This window comes from Schistocerca piceifrons, chromosome 7 (genome assembly GCF_021461385.2).
Source record: "Schistocerca piceifrons isolate TAMUIC-IGC-003096 chromosome 7, iqSchPice1.1, whole genome shotgun sequence".
Taxonomy (NCBI): Eukaryota; Metazoa; Arthropoda; class Insecta; order Orthoptera; family Acrididae; genus Schistocerca; species Schistocerca piceifrons.
In genome coordinates, this window is record NC_060144.1 from 271,791,651 (window position 1) to 271,810,147 (window position 18,497).

Genomic DNA, 18,497 nt, shown 5'->3' on the forward strand with positions numbered 1-18,497 from the left:
TGCCTGTCCAGACTGTAATCTCTGCATATGAAGATAGGCCAGTAGATTAACGTTTATGCGCCGCCGATAGATAATACTCTGCCAGGCAACATGAGCTCTGTGCACTGCATTCAGGACGTGACCGCACTAAGAAGCTTTTTGACACCACACCCTTGTCTGGTGCTGCTAATAACAAGTTTGTTAAACTAGGCGCCCTGCCTGCACCTTCAATGCCCCGCAACGACAGTGCATCGGCCTCTGTGGAAGACTCTGGGTCACATACTCCGTCACCTAGCAACTACTCACAGGAGCACAGGCCCGCCCAACCTTACTGTTTCTTCCACGCAAGATTCGGGGAGCAAGCTCGCAAATACCAGTCACCCTGTTCTTACCCAAACTCCAACTGCAGGTAGGCTGCGGTGCCACCTCCTGCGATGTAAAACAACGGGCACCATCCAACATTGCATTCCATTTCGGATAACAGCAGTAAGTGTGGTCGAGTCTATGTTCACAATTTACAATCAGGTGTACGTTTTCTGGTAGACACTGGCGCAGACGTCTCTTTGCTGCCGGTTCGCCTAGCAACCAATAAAGTGCAACCACACAAAACAGTACTTTGTGCAGTGAACTTGTCTACCCTACAGTGTTCGGGTTATACTCTGTATACAATGAAACTTTCGCCCAAGTGCAAGCTGGAGTGGACGTTTTTAGTGTTAACAATTGAAGATCCTATTCTCGGAATTGATTTTTTCAAGCACTATCAGTTGTCACTAGATTTTGTGCAAAATACTGTGTTTTACCCCCCACTAAACAAACATATTCCTTTCGCTCCATCGAGTGACAGTTCGGCTAACACCAAACATGTGTGCTGTGCTAAGAAGTGTTTAAACCTATCCTTGGAGCTGCAATCTTGGCCAAACAAGTGGCTAGTGGAGTGCGCCAAGTCTTTGAAGTTGGGGATGGAACGTATGGAAATGCTGCTGCATCCCCGCACATACACCACGAGTTGGCCTCCACACAACGACGCCTCGCGACACTACAAGCAGACGACTTGTCAGCTACAGACAAGGTTAGTCTGTGCCAATCTGGTGTGCCCGTGCCCGCGCACGTTAACGACAATGTTGTGAACTCTGTAAACTGTGTCAGCACCCCCTCTTGTAATGACAGTGTATGCCCGAGTGCTCATGTTCCTTGCGTTCCGAATGGACAATTAACTTCCCAAGCTCGTGGCAATGAACTACAGCCATCTGCTGTTTGGCAACACCCACTCGTGCCTACAGCGCTCATAGCGGCACAGCCCGCTGCCAAGAACCAGTGTACCAACCTCGCCCATGTTAACACACGTGCGGGCTTTATGCAGCCTGCGAGCGATTGGCACACCTGTACTTCCGTGCCCTCAGCGCCACAGCTTTGCCCGTCCGCCACCGCCTGCTCTGCTTCATGGACATCTGTCGTGCCGCGCCATGTATTGCAGTAGTCACTAATGGCACAGTTCATCGGTTACATCTAACAGATGGGCCGCCCATATCACAATGCCCACGCCGCCTCAAGCCGGAATTTATGAAAATTGCAAAAGAAGAATTAGATGATCTATTACAAAAGGGAATAATTGAACCTTCTTCTGGTTGCTGGGCTAGTCCTATCCTGTTTGACCAAAAGAAAGACGGTACTTGGCGTTTGGTCGGAGACTATAGGTGTTTAAATGCCTGCACCATCATTGATAAATACCCGGTCCCACACATTGCGGACTTCAATCATGCACTCACAGGTGCAAAGTACTTCTCTGTTTTGGACTGTAAGCACGCATTTCATCAGATTCCAATGGCTCCGGAGGATATTGAAAAGACTGCCATAACCACTCCCTTCAGGCTGTTTCAATACAAATTTATGCCGTTTAGGTTGAAAAACGCCCCCCAAACGTGGCAGCGTTTCATCAATCAAACTTTATCCCATTTAGACTTTTGTTTCGTATACATGGACGACATATTGGGTTTTGCTCCTACATTGGAACAGAGTGAGGAGCGTGTTCATGTCGTGACATATATTTTAGCAGCCGCTGGTATTGAACTGAACAATAAAAAGACTCAATTGCACCAGTCATCCGTCACATTCCTAAGTTATGTTGTGCATCGGACGGTCTGACACCACCGCAGGACAAGATCAAGCCTGTTCTCGAGATGCCATGACCCCAGACCTATTGGGAATTACGAAGGTTCATCGGAACAGTTAATTATTACCGTAAACATTTGCCAGCCGCTTCTGCGGTGCAGGCTCCTCTCATAGATGCTCTCGCTGGCCCGCAAATTTCTGGCACCTGCCAGGTCCCGTGGACACCAGACATGGACAAGGCATTTAACGAACTCGAACAGCTGTTGACCTCCACTGCCACTATTGCTCACCCACATGCGGACACCACAATGTTTATCACCACTGATGCTAGTGACAATGCGATCGGTGCAGTACTGAGTCAGACATACAATGATGTTACGACCCCCCCTGCAGTTTTTCTCAAAAAAGCTAAACAACGCACAGAAGAAATACTCACCATTCGACAGAGAATTACTTGCAGTTTACGAGGCTGTAAGACACTTCAGAACTGATGTTGAGGGACGAGATTTCTATGTGCTCACTGATCACGAGCTGTTGGTTCCTGCCATAAAAAATCCTGTGGCTGATCCATCTGCCCCCACGACACTTTCGTCATATCGATTACATCTTGCAATTTACAAATGACATTTGCTACATCCGAGGAGCGGACAATGTGGTTGCTGATTTTCTCTCACGCGTTGGTGCTGTCACAACCTTAATTGACTTAACGGACCTACCTCGGTTGCAAGCGGCAGACCCCGATACCATGCAGTTAATTTCAGACCACAGCTCCTCTCTCCAACCAGTACGCTCTACTTTCCCTGGCATATCTGACTTAGTGTGGTGTGATGAATCGACTGGTACGTTGCGGCCATTCATTCCTAAGCCCGTTCGACGCCAGGTCTATGACAAATTACACACATTAGCACACCCCGGTGTCAAAGCTTCCACCCATCTGGTACCTGAACAGTTTGTCTGGAGAGACATGCGCCGCGACTGTCAGTCTTGGGCCAAGGCATGCATGTTGTGTCAACAGAACAAAGTTTCCAGGCACACTTCCCCACGCCTTGGCTGTTTTGCCCAACCGCCAGGCCGGTTTCACCATGTTCATGTGGACCTCGTAGGCCCTTTGCCTCCCTCTGAGGATTTCCGTTACTTGTTTACAGCTATTGACAGGATGAGTCGGTGGGCTGAGGCTGTGCCTATTCCGAACATTACCTCTGAGACAGTAAGTCGAGCATTCTTAGATTTGTGGATCTCTAGATTTGGCTCACCTGTTTACCTCACCACTGACCAGGGACGACAATTCGAGTCTTCAGTTTTCTCCGACTTATGTAAAATGTGTAGTATTGTCAAAATTCATACTTCCGCATACCACCCCCGAAGCAATGGGCTTGTCGAGCGATGGCATCGCACCTTAAAGTCTACCTTGCGTTACCATGACTCACAATGGACAGAAGCACTGCCCTTCGTGCTTCTTGGCCTTCGTGCGACTTTCAAGGAAGATCTCAAGAGTTTCGTAGCCGAGTTTGTGTATGGCCAACCTCTGGTTTTGCCTGGAGAATTACTTGCTCCCACTCCACTTCCACAGCCCTCTGAACTCCCTTCACTTCTCGAGTGAGTGCGCTTGCACTGCAGCAAAATTCAGCCGCCATCTCCGGCTACTCATACACCTTTGCGCGTGTATGTACCGCGCACGCTAGACTCTTGTGAGTACGTGTTTCTCAGAGACGACTCAATCAGAGCCCCGCTTCAGTCGCCCTACACAGTTCCTTACAAGGTCGTCAAATGCTCCGAGAATAATGTGGATCTCCTCATAAAAGACTGTAACCACGGTCTCACTCAACCGATTGAAACCAGGTTTCATTGAGCCTCCGGTGAACCTCCCTGATTCTGCCCCTATTTCTCCCACTCCTGCTTCGAGCGGCCATCCATCTTCTCATACCATACATTCAGGTATTGATTCTCCACAGCGTGCTTCTCTGCCGAGCACTGCTTCTTCTCCGCGTTCATCTTCGTGTAACAGCTCTTTGTCACGCCGTTCAATCCACGTTGGCTCCTCGTTGCCTTCGGTCACGTTCCCTCGTCCGTCAGCTGATCGCCCAAGGTTGTCGCCTGCGCAGTCCAGTGTACCTGCCACCCACCCCTCTTCGCAGATGCTTCCCCCAGCCGTGGGTTTCCCACACCTCCCTGCCTCCCTACCATTGCTCGTTCAGGTGCCACCCAAGAATTCACGACACATGTACACCCTGATGACATATATAAATTATCTGTTGTCGTAGATGGCGATACAGTGTGTGTGGTACTCACGTGTGACAATGTTGAGGGAGGAAGTGCAGAAACTCGTATGGTGCACCGCTTTAAATTGAGCACAAGTGCTGTTTGTGGCAATTTACGTGCCTTTGTTTAGGCCTTCTGGCAAGGTGATTCTCCGCCTGCCTGCTGACGAAGTGCTACACCTCCACTCCAGGATGGGATGTCGTCTTCAGTCGCCGGTGTCGCTTGCTGACTTCGCCGGCGACGTACCGTGTTTCACCCCCCGGTCTCCTGCCAGTCGACCGCTTCCGCTTGATGCAGAAGAACTGTATGTTACCTTCATAACTTCTCACCCCTCCCATTCACAGGGACGTACTCCATACTGTGCTGGGGGGGGGGGGGGGGGGGGGGCTATGTGGCGTAGAGCGCCATAAATATCGATATTTGTTCAGTGTATAAGTGTACTATCTTTGAGGAGAGGGCTTGGGGGGTGGGGGGGGGGGGGGGTGGGATGTGGGCCGCTAACGACAGTTAGCCTCTGGACTTGTATCTGTGTAGAAGCGAAGTGCTAATAAATCTGTATCTGAAAGAATTCTAGTTGTTTACCTACAAGTATATCCTACTCCCTCACATATATTGTCTGGCAGACAGGGAGGGGCAGCAATCTGCGGACATTTGCTCATGATGCTGTGGTATATGGGAAGATGTTGAAGTTGAGTGACTGTAGTAGGATACAAGACAACTTAGACAAAATTTCTAGTTGGTGTGGTGGCAGCTAAATGTAGAAAAATGTAAGATAATGTGGCTGGGTAGGAAAAATAAATCTGTGATGTTTGGATATGGCGTTTGTATTGTCCTGCTTGACAGTCACATTGTTTATATATGTGGGCGTAATGTTGCAAAGCAATATAAAATGGAACAAGCATGTAAGGATTTTGGTGGGAAGGCGCATGGTTGATTTCAGTTTATTGGGAGAATTTTGGGAATGTGTGGTTCATCGGTAAGGGAGACTGCATATATGACATTAGTGTGACTTATTCTTGAGTACTGCTCAAGTGTTTGGGGTCTGTGCCAGGTCACATTAAAGGAAGACATTGAAGCACTTCAGAGGCAGGCTTTCAGACAGTCGTTCTTCCCGCGAACCATACGCGACTGGAACAGAAAAGGGACGTAATGACAGTGGCACGTAAAGTGCCCTCCACCACACGCCTTGGGTGGCTTGCGGAGTATAAATGTAGATGTAGATGTAGTTTCAGTATCTGCCATTTCGGCATTAATGCCATGCTGGAAAGGACAAACTGTCTTATGAGCTCCGTAGTGGAAAGTTGGTGCTAGTGCTTTTGTAGAGCACCTAAATAGGTGATTTTGATTCAATTACTACCTTTACATAAGATCAAAACTACTTAGGATTCCTGGTTGGATCAGTTGGCAATATCTTTCCTGTGAATTCATTAAACATGTGGTGTATTGTAGAAACTAGATTACTTCAGGAGGAAGTCGAGCAGATACTACAACACGCACAAATTATTAGTAATTTATGAAAACTTGAACATGCTAAATGCTTAAATTTGGAATCGGCTGCTGTCCACACAAATGACATGTATTTGATACTGTTGTTCATAATTATAGCATTTAACACTTTGTCATTGCAGAATTATTGTTCACATCAGAGTACAATTGTCTTAAACATGATACAAAATTCGGAATAACCATTCTATTTGCGCGCAGCCAGATCTATGCATTGACAATACTTTCATCGTTAGCAATAATTACAATTACATAGAAACTGGGCGATTATATAGAGACTTGGCTATCACAGAGAGTCTCGGGAGAGCAACACTGCTCTCAGACATTAATAACTTTCTGACTGTGGTGGTATGAGGAAACACTTGGGGGTGTGTCTTAAGACAATGTCTCTGTTTTGTTGCTGCATTTTGCAGCAACTGTCTTTCCTTGTGGTGTCATTGTGAGGTACCAACTTTTACATGAGACCTCATTCTTTGTGCAATACCACAGAATACTTCTCATATTGCACTCTTTATGTTTATATCGAGTTTGTTCAGCTTTAGTTTGTCAAGGCTTCGACTTTGCTTAAATCTCTAATGAAGGTCTCTTTGCTTTTGCAGCAACTTTGACATAGCTATTCAGCTAAAGTGTGTCTTTCCCATCATTCACAACATTGCTAGCAGATACAGGTCATAGATTTATTGTACAGAACATTAGAATTTTGCACTTATGTGCGCCACATCTTTTCCCCAGAGATGGACATTTTATGTTGACTGATCAGATATTTTGCAATTTGTTTCATGTCATTCTTGCTGAGCACAAACATTTTCCTACCTTCTTTTAACATTTATAGTAACACATGTAATTATTGATGCCTTATTGCCACTGCTTCCTTTCTGTACAACAACTGTTTTGAAAAGTTCAGGATTGTTAATTACTGGGAGATCTAAAGCCTGTCATGGGTAAATACAAGTGAATGGTCATCAATGCATAAGAATTCTGTCTGGTTTAAACAGACATCAGTCAGTCATGTTCATTCACATTTGCAGGCTCTTGATTGTGTTCCACTGATTGTCAGTTTTGCTATGAACTGTCAAAGAAAGTTCAGATCTCCACTTTGGTGGTAGCAGCATAGAGAGAATTCATCTGCTGTTTTACTGGTGAATTTTTGTTGTACAAGTTGCTTGAGTGGTGAAATGGTCTCAAGATAATTAAATGTTTTTGATAGCAAAATATATATGTCAGAGGTGCTTGTGAGATTGAAGAGATCCACAGCACAACTGCCAAAGAAAAAGAAATATGATTGGTTGGAGACTTTTGAAGGACACGTAGGTCTATCTGGAGGCTTGAGAAAGATGATAATTACATTAGATACTTCCAGCAGGCATGAAGGGAATGAAGAAGTGTGTACTAGCTTAGTTCCTGCTGCTTTGTTGGTGGAGACTGCTTGGTCTGCACAGATTTTTTGTTTGTTTTTGTTTAACTAAATTTTTCTGTTGTTCAAAATTGCAACATTATCTAAACTTTTTGAGTCGCCATGCAAATGCGACTCACACACACATAACCGCAGTCTCTGGCAGGTGAGGCCACACTACTAGCAGCAGCACATGATGTGTGAGGCATCTGGGTGGGGGTAATGTGGAGGCTGGGGTGCAGAGGGGGAGGGATGGCTGGGTATGGGTGGTAGATGGTAAAGTGCTGCTAGTGAAAACACGCAAGGATGACGTGGAGAGAGGGTAGGGCAGCTAGGTGCAGTCGGTAGGATAGACAGAGGGCAGGGGAGAGATAGAGAGAGGTAGCAGAAAATGAGAGAAATCCCTAATTTCACATCCTTAGGGGTGAAATTTTCAAAAATCCCCTCTTATAGGATGCCTTTAGTATAAGGTCAACATACTCTCTAAATTTCAACTTTGTATCTATAGTGGTTTGAGCTGGGTGGTGATGATCAGTCAGTCAGCACATTGCATATTATCTACATTAATTATGTAGATTGAAATTAATAATATACACTCCTGGAAATGGAAAAAAGAACACATTGACACCGGTGTGTCAGACCCACCATACTTGCTCCGGACACTGCGAGAGGGCTGTACAAGCAATGATCACACGCACGGCACAGCGGACACACCAGGAACCGCGGTGTTGGCCGTCGAATGGCGCTAGCTGCGCAGCATTTGTGCACCGCCGCCGTCAGTGTCAGCCAGTTTGCCGTGGCATAAGGAGCTCCATCGCAGTCTTTAACACTGGTAGCATGCCGCGACAGCGTGGACGTGAACCGTATGTGCAGTTGACGGACTTTGAGCGAGGGCGTATAGTGGGCATGCGGGAGGCCGGGTGGGCGTACCGCCGAATTGCTCAACACGTGGGGCGTGAGGTCTCCACAGTACATCGATGTTGTCGCCAGTGGTCGGCGGAAGGTGCACGTGCCCGTCGACCTGGGACCGGACCGCAGCGACGCACGGATGCACGCCAAGACCGTAGGATCCTACGCAGTGCCGTAGGGGACCGCACCGCCACTTCCCAGCAAATTAGGGACACTGTTGTTCCTGGGGTATCGGCGAGGACCATTCGCAACCGTCTCCATGAAGCTGGGCTACGGTCCCGCACACCGTTAGGCCGTCTTCCGCTCACGCCCCAACATCGTGCAGCCCGCCTCCAGTAGTGTCGCGACAGGCGTGAATGGAGGGACGAATGGAGACGTGTCGTCTTCAGTGATGAGAGTCGCTTCTGCCTTGGTGCCAATGATGGTCGTATGCGTGTTTGGCGCCATGCAGGTGAGCACCACAATCAGGACTGCATACGACCGAGGCACACAGGGCCAACACCCGGCATCATGGTGTGGGGAGCGATCTCCTACACTGGCCGTACACCACTGGTGATCGTCGAGGGGACACTGAATAGTGCACGGTACATCCAAACCGTCATCGAACCCATCGTTCTACCATTCCTAGACCGGCAAGGGAACTTGCTGTTCCAACAGGACAATGCACGTCCGCATGTATCCCGTGCCACCCAACGTGCGCTAGAAGGTGTAAGTCAACTACCCTGGCCAGCAAGATCTCCGGATCTGTCCCCCATTGAGCATGTTTGGGACTGGATGAAGCGTCGTCTCACGCGGTCTGCACGTCCAGCACGAACGCTGGTCCAACTGAGGCGCCAGGTGGAAATGGCATGGCAAGCTGTTCCACAGGACTACATCCAGCATTTCTACGATCGTCTCCATGGGAGAATAGCAGCCTGCATTGCTGCGAAAGGTGGATATACACTGTACTAGTGCCGACATTGTGCATGCTCTGTTGCCTGTGTCTATGTGCCTGTGGTTCTGTCAGTGTGATCATGTGATGTATCTGACCCCAGGAATGTGTCAATAAAGTTTCCCCTTCCTGGGACAATGAATTCACGGTGTTCTTATTTCAATTTCCAGGAGTGTACAAAAGACTTGATTATTCTAATTGGCTCCATTCATTGTAGTTGTAATTGTGTGACTGTTATGTTAAAAGTTTTTAAAGTAATAACTAAAATCCGTTTCCCGTGAGCTACTATCTGCCCCCTAGCAAATTTTATAGAGGATTTTATCAAGTAGCTTTTGTGACAGGTTGTATGGTAGATTCACATAACACCGAAGAAGTGCTTCACATATGTTATTGCAAACATCAGGTAGAATCTGAGCTGCATCAGCTATTCCATTGTGAAACCATTTAACAGTAACGCGCAAAGTTGCTAATAATAAGATCATAAAGGTCCTTTCTATGTAAGCTTCAGAAGCAACTGACAGTGAGTGACGTCTGGATATGTGACACTCCAGCACCAAATGACAGCATTGGGCGATCATCCTGTATGCGAGTGACGATCTCCCACTTCAAGATGGCTACTAGAACCAACCAACCAGCTTTTCTGAAAATGGCACCCCTAAATCATAGAATATTATCGCTTGAGAATAAGATAACAAAATTAGCTTTGCTTAGGAAAATTAATCTGTAAAGGAGCCCCATCCATAAAATTTACGAAGGGAGGAAACTTCACGAAGAGGGGAATCTTCATGGAGAATTTCATTAATTTATATCATCAACTAAGAAGATCACCAGACAAATGCTTCGAATATACGCACATGAGTAGAGAGATGATCAACTATCTCAGCAACATATTGAAGTTGAATGATTCTTACGTGACCAAGAACTTTTAACAACCGATAAGCGCAGAAGAGTGACTGACTGCGATAAATAAACAAAACTAGTGATGCTTCATGTGAAGTTCCATGGTCTAATGGTAGGCTAGTGAACAGGACCACTGTTGAGTCCGATGGTTTGATCCTGACTCTTCTTATATTTTAACTGACTCAATTACAATCATGTAACCAATGCTGTGTACTAAGTTTTATCTGAACTGTTTACACCACATCTAAAAACATGTTTTTAAGGTCTCGTCAAAATACTTGATCTTTAAGCGTATGCACACCTACACCCACCCAGAACATTCACACGCAATTAATTCTGAATAAAACAAATTGAACAACCCTGAAATATTACTGATATTTGGTTGTTGAAAATGTAATTCATCAGGAATCAATGTTAAGGTCAAGCATTTCAGTTAATCTAAATAGTCTGCACAAGTTTTGTGCAGAAAGCGTGATCCTTTTGGCACCTCATTTGCCTTCCTGGTGTCTTCTCTAAATTCCTAAATGTAGTACTTAATTTGAAGGAAGCCTTTCTGACAGTTAAATATTACTCCAATGTATCTTTTTATGCGCGAGAGAGCTAAGCCTTGAAGAGGTGAACTGTTTAACACATTTAAATAGCTAGCAACAGCCGTTTGTGAAATATTTCAGTTTTTCCTCAAATTGATAATTAAGTTTTCTTTAATTGCCCTGATTACTTTCAAGAAATGAAACATTTTCTTACTATACTAGACTTCATCTGGTCACTTTGATGCCCGCTTTATCCATTTCTCACGCTTTCTTTAGATATGAAAATTTGGACAGATACTCATTGTGTAATTTACTCCACTCAAACATTTGACGAAAATGTTTCGAGTGATAATCATATGACAAACTGTGTCCTTTCTGCATGCTGTCATTTCCAAAAAAAACCTCATTTTGATATCTTGAACTGTTTATGAATTATGACGATTTTCACAATCACTTTTGATTCTCGATGCGCAGAAAATTATTCAGGTGTTCTGTGAGTGACCCGTCCGTGGTTATAACAACCAATATCTCGATAATGAAAAGAAATATCATTCTGCTCTCAACAATTTTGGTATGTTGGCTACATTTGACACAATACGCAAAGTCTAAGCAATGTGATTTTATATCTTCAAAGTCTAAAAAATTTTGTACGGTCATTTACTTAGTTTTGTGCAGCACAGTAGCAGTGACAAATAATGAAAATAGATTCAGTCCTCCACTGAGCGAAAATATAAAGCTGTAAGATGCGAAAAATCAAATTTTTTCACCAATTATTTTTCATAAAATCAGATGGTAAGTATTTCATAGCAGTCAGTGTGTCTGCTCCAGCACTTTCCCGAAAAGACTCACAGCTCTCGCTTTCACTGTCATATGTGCTGCAGCAACAAGATTAAAACATGTTTGAATTCAAATGTCGTTAAGTTGTAGCAGAGGACAATCTCTGCCATGGATGTTGCTCACCTAGGACACTTCTTTAACTATACTGTCGTTGTGTTTCGGGTCTGAAGCTGTCAGTCGCTTCTGTTGCTCATGTAGGACATGGCCTAAATGCTAGCCTTTCTTCAGGTTATGTTTCTCATCAGTTATTAGTGTTCTGCTGTTAAATTTTGCCTCCAATTCCCATGAGGAACCAGCAAAAAGTATTATCTGGTATTTGTGCAAAGTTTTGGATTAATGCCAAATAAGACTGGATCTGCAGTTCAGTGTTCCATCACTACCTCCAAATGCATCACATTTGCATACAAATTTAGACACCTAGGTCCATATCTCTCCTTTCCTACATCTTTTTACTTGCTTCCTCAAAGCCAATGCACTTGCCTTGCAAACTAATCCTATATGAATACCACAGTTCTGTATTGTAGTTATAACTAGTGTCATATCAAATGACACCAAAAAATGATAACACAGGTTTGCTAGGTTTGGGACGCTACACTTGTTCTGTCATGTTCCCTCCAGTGTAAATACTTGGTCACAGACGCAAGTGAATGATATTGAACACTGGCGAATTGTCTGGGAACGGTCATCCGCTTGTGTTCGCATCCATTAGTATCAGTGTAAAGGAGACTTAGGATGTTGCCCTCAGGTGTCAGTTCTATAATTGCTCGAAGTATTTTTACTCATATGTCATTAACTTGATAATGGAAATTATCTTTGATATTGTCCAAATTTTTCTGAAGTGCCTGACACTAAGTGCCCAAGGTAGGTGGTTTATAAAAGGATTCAGTTGTCTTTGATGCTTACCTTTTCCCAGATTATTTCACATTCAGAATCTATATGAGCTGCACTAGATATTATCGAGTTAGGTAAGCAATAAATTCACTGCCATCAATGACTTCTAACCCATTCTTGTGATGCATATTCCAACTAGAAATTCTGGTTTCAGCTAGCTTTCTGTTCTTAATACTGTGTGGCCATTATTGTCTTTAATTTGTGGGCCTACCATGGATGCTCCTCCAGTTTAATAATACCACATAAATATTGTCTCTTTCCAATCTACAGGATTGAAGTTCTTCTCTGAAATAACATGCTAGATCTTCCTCTGATATCAGGGGGCAATTCATCATTGGCTGTATAGTGGGGTTCTTTTGATCTAAAAAGGAAAAAAAAATGGATGCCACATATAATCTCTTACTTGAATATCTGCCTACTTTGTCTAGTACATGCTTGAATTGAGGGGGCTGTACAATTCTTGGCGCAGAATAATCGTCTGACCTTGTGCTTAGAGCTCTTCAGCTCATCCTCAGTCGAGATGACCGTGATTGATTCTAGGTATGATGTTGGTGAGTCATGGCTCCACTTCACTAGGGCAACTAGCTGGCTTTACCAGTCCAGCCAACCATGCAAAGGAACCAAGGATGATGTCAGAACCCAGGTGACAGGTGTTATTGGTGACAACATGAGCTACAATTTTGCAGTTAGCTGCACAAGTCCATTAGGTAACTGTTAACAGATCCTCTCCGACATACTAGATGAGACCTCTTGGCAAACATACCAAGTGCACTCTGGCCTTTTTTCCCAATCTGCATGCTATTTGCCTGAGAGAAACTAATGTTGGAGATCTCAGTGACCATCATAGGAACCCTCTGAGCTTGTTCGGACTTGGCTGGAAAATCGGCTTTTTGGCCCAGTAGGTAAGGCATTCTGTGCCAAGATGTGTAATCAGTACTGAGCTGCTCTTCTTAGCTGCTGTTAAGGCTTAGGGGGACAGCCGTGCAGCCAGTTCTCATACTTGACTTCCACCCAGAAATACACAAACCATCACTAGTCCTCAGGTGAGGACAAACTGGTCAGATCATGCACATGAGAAGACACAATGATATTGGGGTTTTCCAGAGGATTCAACTAGCGCCAGAGTTGACACTGGTGCCTCCATATCATAGGAGCTTATGGAAGCAGCCTGAATTCTTATTGACCATAGCCAATGCATCTTCTAACTTTTTCCAGTCAGTGGCCAATTCCCTTTATGTCTACACACCATAATCACAATCCCTGACTATTACCACCTTGCAAAACTATATTGTCATTGTTTTGAATCAGTTGACCAAGATGTAGTAGGGATACTACCTCGTATTCACCCTTAAGAAAGGGGTTTTAGGTTAATTTGGACCCTCCTTGTATACTCACAATAAAAGCTCTAGATCACCTCTGTATTATCATGTTGAGTTACAAAACCTTGTGCATTGTTGCTGTATGTTTTACTTTCATCTTGCTTCTATTTTCTAATCATGTGCTCTGAAATAATTAAGAATATAAATTACTTTTGTTAATTCTTTTTAGATGCGGACTATTTTTTCTGCTCTCCCGAGGAAAAAGCAGACACTTTTCTTCAGTGCTACCATGACAGATACATTGGAAGAAGTTAGAGCTGTTACTGCAAATGAGGTAAAGTTGTGTTTTTATTGTTTAAAATTTTCATTTAATTTTAAATGAGAGTATTATACATAAGATGATGACTTACCTATTTGCATTATCATACAAGCCTGAACCTCACAACATTCTAGGCAGTATTGTCTTTTCTGCTCTTCTTTTTGGTACGACAAATAGTTAAACCATACAGTGCATGATTTTAATCTGTCTGCTCTAGCTAATATTTAATACCTGTTAGGGAAACTGTATATCACATGTTCTTTCTTTGGTTTACTGTGTTGTTATTTGTATAGAAAAATGACATTGGTGGGTTAATGTAATGTAGATGTGGTAGTGCAATCTCCATAATAAAGAGGGAAATGTGCTGGTGAATGTTTAGGCAAAACACTGGAAATTATGTTTTTATATGTCTGCTGTGTCAGTGTTTCAAACAGAAAAAATAAATTAACATTTTAACGAAATGGAAAATTTGTTTTTGCATATGGAAATTGTTTATAAAGACACTGAAAATTATATAATAACTGAGAAATTGTTTAAGTATATTGTTATATGGAATACAAACAACATGTAAAGAAGAAATGGATTTTCAGGGTAATAATAATTAAGAAAATTACAAACTGCAGACCAAAAAACTGACTTCGTCATATGTCACTGATTTCTGAGCGTGGATTGGTGTCGTTACTTGTGTTTATTTGTGATCTTTTATGGTTTCACTGGTTTTTGGTTTTCTAAACTTTTGAATCTGATGTGATTTTTTTTATTGATTGAAAACATTCTGAGACAGGAAAACAAACTGAGACAGGTTGGCTATTGCATGACATACTTTATTACTTTTAGTCAATAGTTGGCTTTGTTGTCATGATGGGTTAATGGTTTTTGAACACAGTAGCATAAACATGTCCCTGAACAATGGGGACCTTATTTATTATTTAATTTCTTAAGACCTTTCAAATTGTTTATTAATATGAGATAACTATGCAAGTAGGATAAATGTTATTCCTTGCCTGTTTCCATTAATTATTGTAATGAAAGGTTGTGATATCGGCACAACTTCATTCTATTTAGCTGTCCACTGTGCATTTTTCCATCCCCTTGTAAGGATTTGATTTCTTCAGAGTAGTGTTTCCTTTCTCACAGTTCAGGCAACACTATATTTTCTCACTTTCTTTTCAATTGGTTCTCAGCTCCTCTCTTTTTGGAATTTATTGTGCTCTTGAGTAATGTATGCCTTGCCTGAATTCTTCATCCTACTACTGATGACATGTTTTGTGCCAGTATCAATATCTCATGGTTCATTGAGAAGAGAAGTGTATTTCTTCCACAAGATTAAATTTATTAGCAACCAGTTTTATGGAGTTACAGGGGACATAGTCTAAATCATGGTTACATGACATTTCCTATATTGTGAAGCACGATTATTATTAAAGGCCACTCAACATCTGCAAATTTGTTCCCTTTAGCCATAGGCTGTACCAATGTGTCTAGAACTGAACCATTTATATTTGCTCTGGAAGACACGTTCTATAGCTTATGACCCACCAGTACGAAGTGCTAACATCCTCAGTGAAGTGGAATATCTTAGTGTAAAGATACTTTTACTACTCTTTCCCTCACAACCACACCACAAGCAGTCATTGGTCAGTGTTTGAGCATCATAAGCTAAAAGTTAATTCCATATATCCGTCCCCACATTGACGAATTAAACCAAGGAGCTCTTTCTGACTCCTCATACATCTCTCCCTGCCATTCCTCCTGTGTGGGGTTTTAAACTATAGAATTCTTTTGTAATACTCAGCTACTACACACTTTATGGGGACTCACAAAACTCTCGTGTGAGTACATACTTGCCACACATGGGGCCCTACCCTTGCAGTACTCCTTCCTTTTCTGTGCAGCTTGTCAGTCCTCCTCCTATTTTTTCTCCCCTCCCACATCTTGTGTACAATCGGGAAACCGAAACTTGTGAAAGTATTGGAAGACTGAGATGCATTTCATTTATTTATTTCTCTCTTTTCTTGTTCCCGTGTCTCACGCCCATCCTCTGCTTTGGCGTTCAAGGTCTCGCCTTTTGTCTTTCTTCCATCATGTGCCTGCCTGAAGGCTGGCTCATACATTTGGCGCATAAAGGATGAGTGGGTAATGTGTAACTCACAGCACCTGGGTTGACAGGTAGGGCTTGCGCTTATCCCCTGGTAAAGGCCAGGCCCAGGGAGGATGATTGCCAATCGCCCAGTGGTCCCTCTGTCTAGAGGTCAGGAGATGTGACCTAAGTGTGAACAATAACCTAGGGTGGGTGTGCTCCCCTTTGTTGGGGGGGGGGGGGGGGGGCAAGAAGGAAGTAGCGCTCTCTAAGAGATGTTGGAAATCATGGGGGATTCACCCACGATGAGCACTTCAACTCCATCTAAAAAACAGAAATGGAATGATACCAAAGACATGACAAATCCTCAATTTGCACCCCACTACCTAGTGGTATCACCCACAGGAGGAGGTCAGAACTTCTGTGCAGTGAACCTGTTTGTCATTCAGAAAGGTGTGGATACAATTGCAGGCCCACTCAAGTTCTGCATTCGCTTACGCAGTGGAACATTGCGTCTAGAGACAGAGAGTACCTTTCAAGCCCAAAATCTGCTTAAAGCTACCCTCCTCCACAGATACCCTGTTCGTGTAGAGGCTCATCAAACACTGAATTCCTTAGGTGGTGTCATATACAGTTAGCTGCTTGATAGTTTGACTGAGGGAAATATACAGCATTATCTCTCTGGTCAGGATGTAACTGCAGTAGATTGGGATATGAAAAGGGTTGGTGCAGAATTTGTGCCTGTCCACACACTTTTCTTAACATTTGATCAATTGGAGCCACTGTTGAAGATCAAGGTGATCTATGAAATCAACATTGTCAGACCCTACTTATTGAACCCAATGTGTTGCTACCAATGTCAGCACTATAGCCATACTCACATGTCTGAAAAAATGCAGCCAAATGTGTAACTTGAAGCAACGATGTTCATGGCAGAGTTTGCCCATTGCCTTCATCCCACTGTATCAACTGCAATGGCAACGATGCCACTTCATCCTGCAAATGCCTTGTGTACCTCAGCAAGCGAGTCATTCAGGAGATCCGGGTGAAGGAAAAGGTACCCTTCAGTATTGCTCGCAAACTGTTAGCTAACCAAAAGCCTTGCATACCACTATCGAGCAATTACAGTACCATTTTTACTATGTTACAGCTCATGAAAGATATGGCCATGCAGATCTGCAAACTCCATTCAGTGCCCTGGTAGTGAAATCGCCTGGTTTTAAGGTGACATCTTCACCTCTGCCCACTACAGTTGGTCAGCACACTAAAAGAGTCGCATGTGATGCATAGAAGAACGGAAATTTAAGCAGGGATCCTCCTGAGAGGACTTTTTTGCGCACCTCAAGTCAGAAAACATCTGGGTCCATGTCTGACAAACACAAAGGTACTAAGAAGGCAAATGAAGACAAACCCTCTTCCCCTTATCGAACTTGTAGATCGTTTAAGATCATCTACAACAGTGACACTCCGTGACTTCGCTGTCTGGTTGACTTACATTTCACCGGTGCGAATCACCAACTGATTCTCCACCCTGGAGCCAACTGACCGACCTAGGGAGGTTACTGGTACCAGATCCACCAGCCTCACGACCCTGTCATAGTATGCAGCCGAAATCTGGCACTGGCAGCTACCAAACTAATTGCCCCTTAGAAAATAAATATCTCCTATAATCTACTATGACTCTTCCAATGGAGCATTTGTGGCATCAGATAACAAGGGGCCGAATTATAAGTGCTATCACAGTCGCAATGTCCAGTTGTTTTATGCCTCCAAGAAACGAAATTATGCCCTCAAGACCACTTTGACCATTCACACTTCACTCCAGTACATTCCGATCTTCATTCCGAGGAAGGAACTCCAGCTAGTCCTACACTCATTCTGGACAACATCCATAGCCAAACCATTTCATTGAACACCCAGCTACAATCTGTTGCTGTCCATCTTTCTCTCCCCAGTTATACCTTTTCTCTTAGTAATATCTACATCACCCCCTATCATCTGATTTCGCCAGGGCAGACATACTGCAACTTACCACTCAGCTCCTTCCACTCTTTCTGCTACTTGGAAACTTCAGTGCCCACCATCCCATTTGGGGCTCTCTGAGAACCTGCCCCTCCTGGCAGATATTTTCAGCCAGCTTGCTCTCATTTCTGTCAGCACTGCCAAATCCACATTTCTTTTGGACTCCACACACACTTTCTTGCACCTGGATCTCTTGTTCTGTAATGCACAGGTTACCCACTGTTTAGACTGGTCTGTCCTTTCAGACACACACTCAGTGACCATTTCCTGTGCATAATTCATCTACTAACTCATGTCTCATCTGTGCGCAAGACCAACTGGCAGCTTTCTGAAGCTGAATGAAGGCTCTACTCTTCACCTTGGATGAATGATGTTTTCACAGTTGTGATGATCAGGTAGAGTACCTTGTGAATGTTATCCTCAACACTGCAGGTTGTTCCACCCTCCAACTTCTTCTCTAATGCAATGTGTCCCAGTCCCGTGGGGGACTGTGGAATGCCAAGATGCGGTTTGCAC

General features: G+C 43.8%; 1 protein-coding gene across 3 annotated transcripts in view; it reads left to right on the forward strand.

Moving 5' to 3' along the window:
• The window catches only part of LOC124804909 (probable ATP-dependent RNA helicase DDX49), a 56,152-nt gene that overhangs the window by 26,345 nt on the left and 11,310 nt on the right, over positions 1–18,497 (forward strand). For all 3 annotated transcript variants that reach the window (XM_047265287.1, XM_047265288.1, XM_047265286.1), the window contains exon 5: positions 13,790–13,894. In XM_047265287.1, the coding sequence (XP_047121243.1) occupies positions 13,790–13,894 (105 nt within the window). The remainder of the gene's footprint in view (positions 1–13,789; positions 13,895–18,497) is intronic.